Raw genomic sequence first — 18,492 nt, forward strand, 5'->3', positions numbered from 1 at the left:
CATATATCATCATTTATAAGAAAATAAATTATTATAATTGCATCAAATGGAATAAAATACCTAGGAATAAATTTAACCAAGGAGCAGAAAGACCTGTAATCTGAAACTATTAAGACATTGATGAAAGAAATTGAATACAATACAACAAATGGAAAGATATATTATGCTCATGGATTGGAAGAATTAATATTGTTAAAATGCCCATATTACCCAAAGAAATCTACAGATTCAGCGCAATCCCTAACAAAATATCAATGGCATTTTTAACAGAACTAGAACCAACAGTCCTAAAATTTCCAGTATTTTTCTTCAATTTTGCTTCGCCATTATGCCTAATATCCACTAACATCAACAATTTTCCATGATGTGAAAACTTAATTATGTTAAGTATGTATTCATTCAGCATTCACTTAACCAATATCAGACTTGCTAAGTACCTGGAATTATAAACGAGTCCTCAACAGTCACCAGCATGGGACCAACACAATGATACCGGAGGAAACTGTTCCTCATCTTTTGCCTCTCTTTCACCACCCAAGGAAGAGTGCCACACATATGACTGCAGAGCCAGACCCCAGAGCACTGCGCTTAGCCACAGTTCTGCTCGGCACTGTCCACTATGGTAGCCGTTAGCCACATGTGACTACTAAAATCCTGAAATGCAGTTAGGGTGACCTGAGATCTGCTTTAAATTAAAATGCACACTGGATTTTCAGACTCTGTATAAACACAAGCATATAGAATCTTATTAACAATTTTATATTGTTTACATGTTGAAAATTTATTTTTGATATATTGGGTAAAATACATTATTAAAATTAACTTCACCTGTTTCTTTTACCTTTTTAATGTTACTAATAAAAAGATTTTAATTGCATATATGGATTACATTATATTTCTATAAGACAGCACTGTTCTAGAGGGTAGATTTTTCAAAATGATAACTGACCCACACTAAATTTAGCAGTTTCAGTGAAGGACCCCACCCCCCAGCAAATGTCTGTATCTGTGGGCCTTTTTTCACTCTTTCTCCAAAGTAGAATCTGTTAGTCTTTTTCCTAGAAGCTATAGCAAGCCTCATTTAGTGAAGATTAAGAAATTTCATCATCAATATTAAGATTTTTGATTAATTTCTATTTTCAGCCTTCCTCCTCAATTCCGCTCTTAAATGTGCTTGATTTCCCCTTGCCTCTCTGGCTCAATTCCTTTAGAGAGCAAACCTGTCTCTTAGGGGTATGAGAGAAGGACAGCTGGTTACGTTTGGGAAACATAAAGAAAGCGCTCTGGGTTCCTCTACCTTTCATTATACAGATTTCCAATCAAATTGTAGTTTTTTCCCTCACCACCATTTTCTAGGTGCCTGTTATTTCCAATTCTGAACCCTATCTGAAGTTTTAAGTGAAAATCAACTTACTAGGTATGGGCATTAGCCTCATGAGGAACTTAAGTCTAAGCTTTCCCCAATTTTGACCTTCCAAAAATGTGTCACATTCTTAAAAGTTTATGCTTTAAAAACTTCCTTAATTATAACCTTAGCGGAGACTGTAGAGGGAGCAGAAATTAGCATGCATCTTCAACACGGCTGTTTCTTTCTTTAAGAATACCCAGTACTACAACAAGAAGTCTCAGATATACTCCTTGTTCTTTCCAATTTATTCTCTCTCCTCAACACAAGGGCAGGGCCTAAGGAATTTATTCTGATAAACTGTACTCCCTAATCTGAGGGTTCTATGTCATTTACCAATTCTGGAAAACCAGCCTTTACTTCAAGTGCTGCCTTTCCACAAATCTGTCCCTTGCCTTATGGGACTCACCGTACTGATGCTGGACTTTCCATTCCCATCGATGTTTCTTATTTTATCTTTTGTACTTTTTCTCCATGTCTCACTATGCTGCATTCTGAAGAATTTCTTTCTCTCTATATCTCAGTTAACTTTTTCTATCTTCAACTATATTATCTACTGGTTAACTCAGCTTTTAAGTTTCTAATTGTAATTATTTGGTTTTTCATTTCCAGGAGTCCAATTTAGTTTGTTTTCTGATGTGTTTGATTACTTTTTATATTCTTATTCCTTAATACTTTTGATATTTTTACTACTTTAACTATATTAAATATATATACCTACATGTGTATTTTATATCCTATGCCAAATAATTTCAATATACAAAGACTCGGCAGGATTATTAATACAAGCTCTCAGTGTTGGTGCTTTTCAATGTGCTTTTTGTTTGTTTGTGAGCTTAGATGCACTAGAATTTTGTTTACAAAAAGCTTTTGAATTCTGGAGTTCATGCCTCCAGAGAGATTTCAATGTCCTTCAATAAAACCCCTCCTGGTACTACCATCCCTACCCTACTTTAAACTCTCAGCTTAAGCATTTTAGAACAAGACCGGTAATACGCATTTGGATCCCAAACAAGTTGAGATGTTAGAGTTACACATTCTGAGGGAAGATGATTCTCCCTCCACCATAGCCTGGTCAAGAGAGTTTTATGAAGTTGGCAGATGGAATTGGGCCAAATCGCGAACACCGTAAGGCGAGTTAAAATAATAGGTTTTAATGTGGTATCTGGGCTGGAGTTGGGGAGGCAGTAATGAGGTAGGTCGAAAGAGAACCTCAGTTATTGATTCAAGAGAACTAGTAGTTTTGTGCACCCTAGTATTTGAACATAATATTTATTGTAGTCAGACAGATATACATTCAAGCCCTGTCTCTGCTACTTGACAGCCGTCTATACTACATTAATTTCTTTCAACCTTCAAAATTCCTTTCTTACTCTTACCTCCATGCCTTAGCACACGGACACCAAGAACATTCTCTGTCCACACCCCAACACCAGCACCTCCTCCCTAAGGGCTGGCTCATTCTAACCACTTGTTTAGATCTCACCTCATATCCTTTAGGTTAATCTACACAAAAATAAATCACTATGGATGTCTAATAAGCTCATATGTTTATGGTCACTATATTTCTGAAATTTGGTTTACTGGATCTGAATGTTTGTTGTTTTACTAAAATTTAAGAAATATGAGTATATTTTAAGCATATGTTTAAATAAAAATTTTGCTAAACCCTCAAAGCACAGCTGCAGAACACAGTTTGAGATCCACTGCAGGGAGGAACTTCAAAATAATTAAGGATCATAAAAAGGGTAAAGAAGACTTCGGGCAGGGCAGAAAGAGGGGGAAAAAATAAGAACAGAAAAATAGGGTAAGGGGATTGCTCACATTTTACAAGGAGAGTTCAATATCGCTGAGCAAGTCACAGACAGTGACCCATCCACTCATTTTGTCATCTTTGGCCTAATAGCAGGATTGAAGCAGCCCTTCTATGATTCTAGAGACTGTCCAAGGGGTCAGAGAAGAGCACATACCAAAGACTTAAAACTATAACTTCTTACTCAATTTACAGAACAGTCCAAAAGAATTAAATCAAGTTTGCCTATAAGTAGGATATTTCCCACCACTAACAACAATGAAGAGTTTATTCCCCAAACAGTAAAAACTTAAAATGTTATATATGAAGCTGAGGTCGCTCAGAAACAAATCACTTCATGAAAAACTATAATCAACCAATCAAAAATATAGTAGAATGATATCACACACATCCTTTTCTTCCAACACAGAAGAGATGTTTAGAAACGATGAAGGAATTCCATACTTGAAAATTCAGGGCAAGATGGGAAGTTGGGGAGGGCAGAGAGCAAGACAATGCAGAGAAAGATGAGGTTATGGTGCTGACACAAGACTAAGCTAATGATCTGAGTTTTTACCCAATTTCATTTTATTACTTTTAATGTGCTATAGAGTTAAACACACATGTAGCTTAGCTCAAATGCTATGGATTTTTATATCAACATTGGACAGATCAAATACAGTACTAAGCAAGACAAAGCAGGGAATTCCTAGTGACAGAAATTAAGATGAAACTGCAATTTGGTATCTTATAACTTTCTAAGAAGCTATAAATGTAAAATACTTGAAAAAAAATGAAATACCTGAATAGTTTGGCAAGCATGGCTGCCATTGTTGGTGAGGATAGCAGAGATGGCCTGAAGTGTCCTTCCTGTTTCTCCCCAGGAAGCCACCAGACTAAAGAGGCAAGCACAGGAAAGTGCTGTCAGAGACTGTCCCGTGCTGTCATTCATTCCAGTACTTCGAACAGTGATTTCCAAAAGCAGCTGGAAGAGAGACTCTGTGGATAAAATAGAATTCAATTATATTCACTTGACATACAGAACATAATATGTGTATATTTTTAAAATATTTTTTAATATTTTAAAATTTTTTTTAATATTTTATTTTTACCTTGTCTCATTATAAAAAAATATTTGAGGCAACTTGAATACTTCTTTTGCATTCCCAAAAGTTAGAATATTTATATAAAAAGGGCCTTAGAGAAATTTAGTTCAACTCCTCGTTGTTGTAAATAAAGAAATGAAATCTATCGAAGGTCATTCAAAAGAAACTTTCCTGGAGGTATTCACATATTCAAGAAATACCCTATCAAGTAACAGACAACTCACTGTACCTTTCAGACTGGAAAGAATGCTAGTTTCTTAAAATGTTAAGTGTCCAGAAAATTATTTATTTATTTGCAAAATGACAATGGAATACCTAAAACATAAGCTATAATTTGTTTTAATATAAAATTGAATTTATTGCTAACATAAAGGCAGTCAGTTCACACCAAGAGAGGGAAAATGTAATTTATTTTATACCCTAGAAAAACCTTCAGGTCAATAGGACAGAAATCCTCCTTCTTTAATGAATAATGAAATTAATACACAGAGAAGTTAAAAGATTTTCCCTAAATCCTAAAGCCACTTACTGGCGAAAATGAAAAAATAACACATGAATGTTCTATCGCCATCAGAAGTCTCCCTGAGCAACTCTGCTCAAGATTGATTCAAAATTTCTGAATATCTCTTCTGTAGAAGGGAAGGAGGATTTGAAAGGCCCTAAAGAGTGAATATGCAGAGACAGAGTCAAAAAAAAAAAAAAGACAAGCAGAAAATTTGAGAAAGAGAAAAATAGGGAAAGGGAAGGGAAGGAGGAGAGCAAGAGAAAGAGAATGTACTGAAATTCTCTGAAAACTACAGGCCGACTGCAGGGTTTTTTGTTGTTTTTGTTTGTTTGTTTGTTTGTTTGTTTGTTTGTTTGAACTCACAGAAACCTAGGCTTCCTCTATCTAATCCTCAACACCCACACCTAATCCCTAATTAAGCCATGTCAATTTTGCTTCCTAAATGATTCCTCCACTTTCTTTATCTTCCCAGTCCATGCTTTCACCACCTCTTAAATGCACTACTAAAACGTGTCCATCAGTTAGCTACTACAATTCAGTTTAGTCCCCTCATAGCCAGAGAACCTGTGAACCAAAATCTGGTTTTCTACTTAATATCCATTCGCTCCTTTGTTCGATACCTTCCTGCCCCTCTTCCTTCTTTCCACTCTCTCCCTTTTTTCACTTGTCTGAACATCCTTCAGTCTTTCCTCTTTTCCATCTAACCTTTCCTCCACCTTTCCCTCCAACTATCCCTCTTTCTCTCCATCCTTTCATTTATCCTTCTGTTTGTCCATCCTTCCTTCCATCATTATCCTTCTGCCTATTTGTCTTTTAATAATTCAGCAAATATTTACCAAATTCTTCTTGTACATCAGGTACTATTCTGAGTTAGGGGACTACACTGGCATATAAGACAAAGAATGTCTCTGCCATCAAAAGATTAGATTCAAGTGGAAGAAAACAGTAAAAGTGCTTTAAAATAAAGAATTTTTTAAAGCATTCCTCCTAAAACAACCAGACTCCTTTAACATGGCCTATAAAGCTCCACATGATCTAGTCCCTGCCTCCTTCCTCACCTGTGGCAAAGCCCTTCTTTCCTAACTCTCCACATTCTAGCATAGTCTTTTTCCTTCCTATCTCAGAGCATTACTGCATACTGTCCCTTCTGCCTTGAAACTGAGTTAACTCCTTTCTACTCACCCTTCAAGTCTTAAATGTCACATCTCAGGGAAGCCTGAATTCTCTCCACCTTCCCCCATCCTATCTATCTACATTTTCAATCATACATGAGTCCAATTGTCTGATGCTAACTCCCATAATAAAGGCAACAATGCCTGAATTGATTACCCATGGATTACATGCTCTTAGCACAGAACGTAGGAGGTGCTATTACATTTGAGTACCTGAGAACATATATTGTAACCTTAAAGTGAATAGAAAGATAGATATATGGGAATTTTTAAATAAACAATCTGTAAACCTAAATCCATTTGTAAAGAGAAGAAGCTTGGTGTATAATAATCATCAAGCTATTCCAATAGTGATGCATACGTACATATATTTATGAATAACATGAAAAATACCAAAGTGTAAAAAACATGTGATTATAATATTAGGTCAAAGGAAAAAAGCAGAGACAGATTCAATAGAAATTTAATTTTAAAGAACCAAATTACTTACGTCTTTGAGCTAAGCAAAATAAAAAGTATGAAATGATGATAAATCCCTCAAAAGAAAAATAAGTCAAAGCAGTGAAGAGATCAGAAGTAAACAGTGAAAGGATAGAAAAGAGAACAAAGACAGTACAGGAGCATTTGAAACTGTATACGAGAAAATAAAAAAACAAATTAAACAGGTAGAAGTTTTGATAGAAGATGATTAAGCTAAAGCACACATTATTTCAAAACACAGTATTAAGAAAAGATCTATTTTGTAAAGAATTAAGGAAAGGGAGTATTTATATATAGACTGGATACAGAAGAAAGTATATAGAAGACAAAAGAATAGTAAGTAGATCTAGGAGGAAAGAAATAATTAGCATGTTGTTCAAAGTAAGAAACAGGACACACAAGTTTTAGTGGAGATTTTTACTATTTCAATTACTTGGTAACTGACAAACCAGAGCTAAAAATAACTTGGAAAATAATCTTAAATAAACTTAATTAATTAAAATCTTCAGCAAAATGCTATAAAGCCAAGCAGTGCATCAGCGTGTCACAACGGTAATACAATCACTGGTTCTACAGTAACAATGACTAACAGGAATAACAGCTTTTACTTGATAGTAGCATTTAAAAACATGAGGTAGGGGTTGTTGGTTTAAAAAATCTCAGCTTGTTTCAGAGCCAGCACTCCCCTTCACCAAAACAACAAGAACAAAAATCAAACACAAAAACTAATCACCATATATAACCAAAAAAAGAACAATCCGACATGTAATTAGGTTATCACGTGTGAGTCTAATAAAATCCAAATAGCCAAGTAGAGAAAAAAGATCAAACTCTAGTCCAGACTAGCAGTATGGTCCCCAGACTAGAAGCATTGGCATCACCCAGAAACTTATTCCAAATGCAAATTCTTGGGCCCCAACCAAAATTTAGTGAGTCAGAAACTCCACAAGTAGGGCCCATGTGACTCTGATACAACCTAGTGCTTGAAATTCAGAAAAATCTAGACTCTTTGAAGGCCCATGGTCACCATCCAAGAAAATTAGATAATTTCAAAATTATGGCTTCATCTCTATTTCTATTCCTTAACAACTCCTCTCTTGCTTATAGGATTATGTTTGTTCCTAGGTCACGAAAGGTTGATATTCATAAAATTCAAACGCACTTTACAAAACACAGAGATTTTTACTTAATGGAAGTTGCTACTAATTCAGAAGCTTTATCTATAACAAAAAGATATTTTTATTGATAAGGAATATAAAAGAAAGCCCTCTTTGTTTAGAAACTTATTGTGCTGTTTGGGTTGATAGCACTTGTTCCCTTTTTCCTCCCTTTTTAACTATCCAAAGTAACACATAAGCTCAGAGAAAGTCAGTGTTAGCTATTTAGGCCAAAGGTTTAATAAGAACGATTTAAGTTAATAGTGACTATAAGGCTAGAGGATATTTCTGGGTACCAAAGGTTTATGTTTTGCTTTTTCCCCATCATCACAATAATCAAAAAAATGTCTGTCCATGAACTGTAACTCCTGAACCATAACCATAACTCCAGTAGAATATAGCAATATACCTTAAAATTTATATCCCTGCTATTTCAGTACCATAATCAAACAAAAACTGCAGTACAGGCTGCTGCATGTGCTTCATAAGAGAAGCCTGTTTACACTAAACACTTCATTCAATGCCCCTGAGTGCTTACCTAGGACCTCAGGTGGCTCTGACTGGAGGCCTTCTGGCTGCTGACCCTGAAGCACGTTAAGCAGGGCTTGGAGACTCCTGAGGCATAGTGATGGATGAGAAAATCGCGTCTCCTTGATCAATTCAAAAACTTCACAAAGTCCAACTTCAATGATCTATTTACAATGAAAAACAAAATTACAACATAACACATAAGCTAATACACTTCCCAGTTTAATGGGTACAGCTTAATTCTACAGCGAATGATTAATGCTGCAATACTTAAAAGGCAAAAAGAAACAAATTGGAAAAAAAAAAGACCTAGCATGTTTAACTTCAAAATTTAGAAAACCATCCAGTTATATGGAAGGTTAAAAATAGTGGCACTGTTTAAAAAGTAGTTTTAGCATAACGAGGCCATAATAAAATATCATGAAAATTGTTTGTAACAATGAACTAGATCCTAGATAGCATTCGCTCAAAAAATAAAATAAAATAAACTCTATTAATTTACAAAGTTCATCTGGCTGTACTCGAGCAAAAATCAGCATTCTTTTGTTAAGTCATACTAATTGTTACTTTTAACTAGAGAAAAAAAACAGCACACACGGTGAAAAGATTAAAGTAGGAGCTTTTCATTTTAGCCTTTCTTATAACGGTACGATCATCATATTATTGTTTATAAATGGTATCCCTTCTTCTGTAGGATTTAAAAGAATGAAAAGAGTTAAAACTGCCTAGCTAAAAGATCACTGCTACTTTAATTATCTCATCATTCCTTAACAAGGTGAAGAAAAATTTTACTCAGTATCTCGCAAAAGATAACTAAATCTGTAACTAAAGGTTCAGAGAGAAATGCGACAAACTGGTATAAGGACATATCTTCAGAAGACTGATATAAAAATAAACAATGAAATTCCACTTCTCAGTCAATACCAATATTTTGAGAACCATATGCGTAAGATCTTTTCAGGAGGTATTATTTGGAGAAGTAAAATAAAAAGTTAAAACACGACTAATTAGTAGAAACGCATCAAGACATTAATTCCATTGGACGTAATGGTGAAAGAACATTCTGTTGAGATCTGTGCATTAATTCATACACATTACATCAATATTTCTTAAGCACTTATTTTGTGAAACTTACTACAGGGGATATAAAGATATATTAGATCTGTCCTCTAGAGTTTATATTTATAATCTAATAAGGTAAATGAGACTTGTACATAATTCTTACCCAGTTGAGATCTCTGTTATAAAGTATTTATTATGTTATAGTGCTACTGACTGTTTTTATTTTCACAGCTAAACTGTGGTCTCCTTATGAACAAGGAACATGTCTTAACTAGCTTAATATCTCCCATTACTAGCCCAGTACCTGGTACCTGATAAGCACACAATAAATACTTGTTTAATTACTCTCTTAATTGTGTGTTAAAAACCACTGCAACTCAGAAATATATTTTCCAGACAAGGGTCAAATCTCGTAGGCAAGTCGGCTGCAGTTCTGGTTATCATTTTCAAGGTTTCTGAAAAATATAAATATGACTGAGAAGTCAAAGTAACTAATAAGACTGTCTTGAGAGAAATTATCTAAAATCCTAGCAGACTTGGTTATAACTAAGATTACAAAAATGTTTGTACTGAGTTTCAATTGATTAAATACACTAACTGATGAAAAATTTCCATTTGAAACAGTTTCCTGGAATAGATTAGAAAATAAAAACATGCTGTCCAAGTTTTCCATCTCCTTGTGTACTTACAGGAAACAAACCTGAAGTCAAAGCTCTCATGAGAACAAAACATAAGGTTCTATTCTCAGGCCAATGGGAGATTATTATATCCTATCTGTCTTTAAGATTGTTTACACTACAACCACCAATTCTGACTTCTCATAACTCAAAGAAGATTCTCACAGATGACATTTTTAACTAGGGTCTGTTTATATAAGTCAAATTCCTATGGTAATAAAGTATTGCACTTTGCCAAAAATAGTAAGGCTACTTACTGAACAGGTTCCTGAGTTGTCTCTCTGGTAAGTTTAAGGTGTAATAATAACATACAATAGGCAACTCAGGTAAGCTGCCTAGGAACTGAGTACTAGCTGATTTTGGTGAGACATACCCCTCAAACGTTAATCATGAAGATCATGAGAGAGGATTACCTCTCTGCCTAAGGTAACCACTGTCAATTCTCACTAATCATCTGTATCTTAGTTCACTGCAGATTTTAATAAGGGTGGAAACTAATTCATTTCTAGAATAGTAATACATATTCAATGTGCAACAAAATAAAGCTCAACCTTAAGTTTTCCAATTATTTACTTCTGAATTATTGAAGAGAACAAAACATGTTGTGAAATATTCTGAGGTCTGGCTGAGAGGTATTTTATCATATGTATGAACTTTGAAACTGAACTTTACACTTTGAAGTCTATAAGTCACTGAGAATACACTATACTTCCTCCTCCTTCAATATTCAGAAGGAAGAGTATAAGAAGAAAACAATATACTACTTCAAATACAGTATGACTTCATTTGTACAGAAATCAATATATTTTTAATGTATGTATATAAAAATGTTCATAGTAAATATTTTTTGGTTAACAGGATTTTAAAAATGATTTCTAATTTTTAATTCATGTTTCCTCTTTATTAAAAATGTTCTGCATTTTTCAAATTATCTATGATGAATATGTATTGCCTTTCTAATTAGTAAAATATATTAATAAATGTAACTTTTAAATAGAATAGTTCATTAGAATCAAATAACACATTAAACTTTAATACTTTCAATGATAAACCATAACTAACCACTTAACAAATGGTCTTCTACTTATCTTCAAAAAATAATCTTTTGTAAATTTACTGAATTTTACCTTTACTACTGCCTCCAAATAATTAAATTCTGAAGGATCTCTATTATATCTGAGAGAACACAAAACCCATATAACTACCTGATACAGCCAGTCCAATGTCACTGCTGGGAAAAGTGAGATAAAATTATACTTAGCCAAAGAAAAATGACCTAATGAGTCTTTCGAGCTTTAATTTGCTCTCCTCAAATCATATCTTTCCAAAGGTGACTTTATGGCTTCACTAACTAGTGTGAACATAAGCGTTTAATTACATCACATTTAGATTTAATAATAATTAACTATTTGCCACTAGAAACTATATCTTGTTATATAAGTCCTAAAGTCAGTTCTAACACTTCCAAAATACATTTTTAAAAACTCGAGAAGAGACCAAAAGTAGATTTATAAATTACTATAGAGTAACGTATACTGTCTTTTTACATTTTTTTGTTTAAAGTAAATATTTGGTAGAGACATTTACACATAATGAATAAAAATCTAGAGGGGAGAAGATGGGAGGAGGCAGCAAAAGCAGCAGAGGAAGAAGCTAATTTAATTTTAAACAATGTTACTCATTCCACCTTCCCAATCCCAACTCTAACAGAATTTTTTCAACTTCTGCCACCACAGTGTGGTAACTAGCAAATCTTTATTTCTAGCTAGGACCTTTCTTTTGAACTTCCAGCTATGACCTTTTGAACTTCAACCCTACATCGTGTACATACTATATACCTCACAGCTATCTCAAACTCAGTATGGCCAGAACTAAACTTAATAATCATTATAACAAAGCACTATTTCTCTTCCAGTTCTCCCTTTCAATAAATGGTATCACTACCCAGAAACTTTAGGAATATGTTTAGATTCTACCTTCTCGTTCAGCCTTTATATCCAACTAATTACCAGTTCCTAGCAATTCTGCCTCCTTAACATTTCTTGTATGCCCAGCGCTGCCACTACCCTAATTCCAACCCTCATTAATACTTTCTAGAAACTGCCTAACTGGTCCCTCTGCTCTTATTTCACCACCCTCTCGTAGATTAGTCTTACAAGCATCTGAGTAATTTTACTAAAACACAAATCTGATCAAAATTTTTTGCTTAAAATCTTCAATAATTCTAATTTACAAGACAAAATCTGAAAATGGTTACATGACATATAAGGCCCTTCCTAAATGAGTTCCTGCTCTCTGCCTCTTGCGCTACTCAGCTGCTCTACTCTAACCAAAACACAACGGCGGTCCTTTTCTAATGATGCCGTTCCCTGCAAGTGCATCTTTAGTCAGTGCTGCATCCTCACTCCCCTGTGTGTGCCACTATACCTAGCATACACCTATCAATTCTTAAGACACTATATATGCCTGCTGTCCCTACTAGACACTACTTTCTTAGTGGTAGGGACTGTGTCTCATCGTTTTGTTCATAATATATATGATATGATACCTGTTATAAACGAAAAAATAATTTACTCAATTAAAAAGTAAATAAATGAGTCTACATAAGCCTAACCCTTTTAACAAAATATGTGGCATGACTAACCTCAAATAAGACTAGGTGGGAAGTATGAATGAATCCTAAATATTACTATTAAAAAATTATGTGGCTATAAAATTTGGAATTATTTAGAGGATCTGGAAATAAGAAAATGAAAGACAGTTTGAGCTATGTAAAAACTGTGTTTGGGGTAAAAAACGATATAGAAGCATTTAGGTTGTGGGGTGGCAGGGAGAAAGTCTTTTTTAAAATGTCAATGATTAGTGATCCACAAAAAAACAAAAAGCAAAGAAATCTGACAAGCAAAGTCTACACAAGAGTCAGATTCGATTTAACTTTTAAAATCCAAAAAGGGTAAAAACTGTGTCAAAATGATACTTCGGCAACAAATAAAAATTGCTATAATTATGTGAGAGAAAAAAGGAGAGAAAGAAACCTCAAATGAGGAGAAGGGCAGCAACAGTCACATGTGCAGGAGGAGCAAGAGAGGAACAACAAAGAAAAGCAAGGAACTGACACGTGAGAGGCCCAGAAACAATCAATGGAAAATGCCAACATTTCTCAGCTGCCCTCAAATTCCTATCACCTCAAACCCTAAAGACCTCATCATCACTTCTTTTGTGTCAGTCCTTCACGTTAAGCAAATGGCTGCCCAAAACACCACCTGAAAGTTTCACTCCCCACCCCTGCCCTAACCCATAGCATTCGGACTGCCTTTACATAAATGCAGCTCATCACTTCCTCTCTTGTTCATTGCAAGATCTCATTGACTGTCCAGAAGTTTCGTTTCCTTGAATATAAAGTATTTCTTAATAAATTGAAGAGTTCTTTAAAAAGTATTTTAAATTCATTTGCACCTATACATTTTCTTGTTTGCACCTAACCTGATACTTATGACTATCATTTACTGAGCAGGCATGCATTAGACATTTATTAACTAGCTGAATCCTCATTATGACCCTGCAAGCAGATATTATCCCCATTTCATAAATATCAAAACTGAAGCATAGAGAGGTCAAATAACTTTGCCAGCTACAAAGAGCTAGTATTTCTAATGATGAGTGTTTGAAAAAGGCAGTTGGACTTCACTATGGATGTTTTAGTCAGTATACCCTTTTTGCTGATGGGTCAGTAATGAAAAACTCATGAATAATTACTTGGGCTATCTGATTTTCTTTTAATTTTCTTTGAAAGATCCTTTTTTGACTCTGCATCTTTTGACACTGTTAATGCTAAAAAATGTTGTCTTAAGAATATCTGATATTTTATTTCTTTAATACTCATCAAAACCATTCAAAGAATCGGTTGTTCTTGACTGTGTAATATCTTTTAATTTAAACTACAGTTTACTATTCAAAGTCAACATACCTGTGTGAAAGATTTCTCTGGGTTCTTATTTTCCTTACTGGTACTGAACTTAAGTGGGGTGATTATTACAGTATAGTGTGACTCACCCACATGTGCAATGGAACCCTTACCAAAAATACACTACGTAAGTCCTAAAGCTTCACATCGTAACTTAACATATTTTCCCTCAACCTCCCCTAACTAAGTATAAGAAATCAATTTGGAGACCATGATCTCTACCTGGAGGGGCTCACATGGAAAAGATGAAACAGTATGTTTCAAGTTGAAGAAGCTAGTAGAGAAGGTACAGTTAAGGACACTAGAGACTAAGAGAAAGAGATGGGTGCCAAGAGGAGGAGATAAGGACATTTGAAGATGGTTGATCAAGAGGCTGAGGAAGATCACAAAACCTCTATTACCCTGTGAAATAGGAAGCAAGTCATCTACTGAGAACATGGTGAGAAGAATCTGACAGCAATGATCAAGGACAGTGGTGCACTTAGGAATAGCCACCATGAAATATGTAAAAGAAATTAGATCAAGAACGTAGGGCCTATCTTAGCTGCTATTTCCAAAAAATAAAAAATATATATATTTACATGGTATCTCATGTATATCTGTAAAGATGTTTTCAAGACATAGTTTTAAGGTATTAATTTAGTAAAAAGGCAATATACATGAATCATTTGTGAAAGAAAACCATGTTTACATGTCTATATTTAGAAAAAGCAATATAATAAATCATTTATGATAAAGGTACCATTTTAAAAATGTTATATTTTCACCCATTATCTTGTTAGAAATACTAACTATACCTAGTGTATAGAAAAAATGTATTATCGATAAAATAACATTGTAGTCTTGAAATATACCAATACTTAAATAGAACAGAGTACCTTAAGGACAGTGTGCTCTACTATAATACATGTTTCTATAACATCAAAGAGCTTATATGCACCTGGTAAATACGAGAATGATATCACAACAATGTCGAAGTTTTGCTGGTTCATATGTAATTTTTTCCTAGGCAAAGGGAGCCAGAATAGCAAGAGTATAACCTTAGGCAGAAAAGGCGAAAGCTCTCAGCTCGGCTGCTGCACAGCCAAGAGCCCTTCTAGTTCTATTTTAAGAAAAATAAAAATGTATACCTGTACCCAGAGCTCCCTTCCTGGACGGGAGCATCCTAGCTTTCTTTCCATGGCTCTTGGCTTATGATAGCTTGCACTTCCTACTCCCTCTTGGGTCCACGTTATAAATGGAAGCCTGCTGGCTCAATGCTCCACTTCCATCAGCAATGGCTCAATGCTTTCAAGCCACTAATTCCACTCTACTACTTTTGAACATTTTTAATAGGCCCCCGTTACAGACTCTAACCCACCGATCTCCTTGCCTGGGCTTTCCAAGTACTCCCCATTGAGTTATCAATTATTGACTTTGTTAGCACTCCAGTAATAAAATTGCATAGAGCTTTCCTGGTCTGCTCCAAATCTATTTTTACTCATAAGCTACGGTATTTTTAGTATACAATTTTATAAAAAGCAATCGATTTTAGCAATGCAAATATATGTCTTATAGCCAAAACATCCATAGGTTATGCATCTAACTTACCTTTGGAAGCTTGATAGGGGGCTCTTTGGATTCTTCCTCTTCATCACTATCTGATTCTCCACTCTGCACAGAGTTCTTAGATGCAGCTGCCACTGATGTTTCCTTTTTCTGCCACTCCAGAACACAATGGCGTACATTGCAATAAATATTGAATGCAGAAGGATTGCTATGTAGTTTGATATCTGGTATGATTACTGTATTCTCCAAGTTTTCAGACTGAAATAGAAGATATAGTATTTTAATTTCATATTTCTTTCCATCATCACCAATTCTCCTTTTAAATAAAAAATGAAAGATTATAATTAGACATGCTTGCAGAAGTCACGTAATTGGCAAAGCAAAGACAATCTAAGTCTACTGACTCAACTTATATTACCCTTTTACTATACTTCACTACTTTCTGAGTAACACAGCAACAACCAACTTGACAAGCGCTGGAAAGGGGCAGGCAAAGAACTTAACAGGAATATCCTTTTATCCCACGATAGGAATAGAGCCAGCATAGCTTAACTGCTGCAATATCAAAGGATATTTATTTGGTGCTTTTCAAAGGTACACCAGATGTACTATAGAGTCTCAATGACCTACTATAAATGTCGAATTATATGTTATGATTTCTTTTTTAAAAGAAGCAGATATACTAAAAGTAGATATAAGAATGTAAACAGAAATTAGGGCTGAAAAGAAAAACTCTTAATTTGAGTCAATTCTTCTAATTTCATTCTCATTCAAATAATAGTAATGCTAAGTAATGCCGATTATGTACATAAGTTTTCCTAAAGCTCTTTCTTAGCTATTGGTCTGGATAAATACTAAAAATTACATGCTTGGTAATTTAATCGTTAAAACTAAATAGTCAATTTGTTTTGTCTCATCATTTTATTCATCAGACAGCAACCATCATTCTGATATCAGCATTTATATTATAAATATATATAAAACTGGTTTAAAATATCCTACAAGTACAAGTTCCAACAATTACAGTATGCCTAGGAATTATCCAAAATAAATAAAATGAAATCTCAAGTACCAAAAACACTTGGTCTCAAATTCTACCCTCCTTCCATAAATAATTAAGGGGAAAAAATGGAATACTTCTTAAATAAAAAATGTACTAAAGTTAATTTATATTTAATGTGAATATGTCTTCTAGAGACATTGAAAACAAGCAAATATTAGTAATCCAAATCCAATAATATATAAAAAAGATAAAACCTAATGATTGACCCCAAAATAAGGTTGCCACAACATTGGAAAAGCAGTATAATTCTCTATACCAACAAAAATAAGGGGAAAAGACATAAGATACTGTAATAGAGATGGAAAAAAGCATTTAACACAAATCAAATACCTATTCGTGACTTTTTAAAAAGTATAAGTAAATTAGAAATACAAGAGAATTTCCAAAACTTGATAAAGGATATCTATGAAATACCCACAGCTAATGTAGTAGAAGACAATGCTTATACCCTAAGATTGCAAACAAGGCAAAGATATCTATTCTCAGCCATCCGATTTGACATTGTACTAGATATGCTAGTCCAATAAGCTAAGAAAAAGAAATAAAAGGTATATTTAAGAAAGAAGTATCTTCTTGGTACAGCCACTATGGAAAAGAATATGGAGGTTCTTCAAAACATTAAGAATAGAATTACCATATGACCCAGCAATCCCTCTTCTGGTTATCTACCCTCAAAATTTGAAAACATTTATCTATAAAGATATATGCACTCTGATGTTCATTGCAGCATTATTCATGGTGGCCAAGACATGGAAACAACCAAAGTGTCCATCAATAGATGACTGGATAAAGAAGATGTGGCACATATATACAATGGAATGTTACTCGACCATAAGAAACGATGAAATACTGCCATTTGCAACAACATGGATGGATCTTGAGATTATCATGCCAAGCAAAATAAATTAGACAGAAACAGTTGCGAGCCATATGATTTCACACATGTGGGATATAAAACTGAAAGCAACAAACGAACAAGACAAACAAGACTCATAGACACAGACAACAATGTAGTGGTCACCAGAGGGAAAGGAGGATTGGGGCTGGAGGTGGATAATGGTAAAAGGAGTCAAATATTTGGTGGTGGAAGGAAATTTAACATTGGGTGGTGAACACACAATGCTATATACATATGACGTATTACTGAATTATACACTTGAAACCTATATAATTTTATTAACCAATGTCATCCTAATAAATTTAATAAAAGAAAAAAAACACAAGAACAAAAAAATTTTTTTAAAAAAAGAAAGAAGTATATTCTAGATAACAATGCCTTTATTTGCAGAAGACATATAAAGAATCATAAATCTGGAAAAAAGCCACTAGAAATAATGTGTGGACTTAGGATACCAGATCAATATATAAAAACATGTAATATATACACTAGGAGTGAACAATTAAAAATATCATTTTAAAAATAATAGCATTAAAGCTACAAACTGGGAGAAAATATCTGCAAACCACATATGTGACAAGGGACTAGCATTCAAAATATATAATAAATTTTCTAAACTTGATGGTAAAAAACAAACAAGCAATCCAATTAAAAATGGCCAAAAGACATAAGTAGACCTGTCACTTAATAAGATATACAGAGGCAAATAAACACATGAAAAAAAGTTCAATACCATGAACCATTAGAAAAATGTAAATTAAAATAAAATGAGATGCATACAGTACACACCTCTTAGACTGGCTAGAATAAAAAAGTGACACCACCAAATGCTGGAGAGTATGTGGAGATACTGGATCTCTCATACACCACTGATGAGAATGTAAAATGATACAGCTATTCTGGAAAAAAGTATGGCAGTTTCTTACAAAATTAAATATGTGTTTACAATCCAGCAATTGCACTCCTACACATTTATACAAGAAAAATGAAAATTTATGTTCATACAAAAACCAACATATGACTATTCATAACTTTATTCGAAATAACCAAAAACTGGAGACAACTCGGATGTTCTTTAATGGGTGAATGGTTAAACTGTTGTATACTGTTACCATGGAATGCTTACTCAACAGTA

The 18,492-nt window shown here is 34.1% G+C and overlaps 1 protein-coding gene across 11 annotated transcripts in view; it reads right to left on the bottom strand.

Moving 5' to 3' along the window:
• MYCBP2 (MYC binding protein 2) overlaps positions 1-18,492 on the bottom strand; it is a 238,192-nt gene that overhangs the window by 188,728 nt on the left and 30,972 nt on the right. For all 11 annotated transcript variants that reach the window (XM_039886905.1, XM_039886906.1, XM_039886908.1 and 8 more), the window contains exons 3-5: positions 15,439-15,654; positions 8,156-8,309; positions 4,000-4,196 (exon numbers count right to left, since the gene is read on the bottom strand). In XM_039886905.1, the coding sequence (XP_039742839.1) occupies positions 4,000-4,196; positions 8,156-8,309; positions 15,439-15,654 (567 nt within the window). The remainder of the gene's footprint in view (positions 1-3,999; positions 4,197-8,155; positions 8,310-15,438; positions 15,655-18,492) is intronic.

This window comes from Pteropus medius, unplaced genomic scaffold (genome assembly GCF_902729225.1).
Source record: "Pteropus medius unplaced genomic scaffold, Ma_sr-lr_union100, whole genome shotgun sequence".
NCBI lineage: Eukaryota > Metazoa > Chordata > Mammalia > Chiroptera > Pteropodidae > Pteropus > Pteropus medius.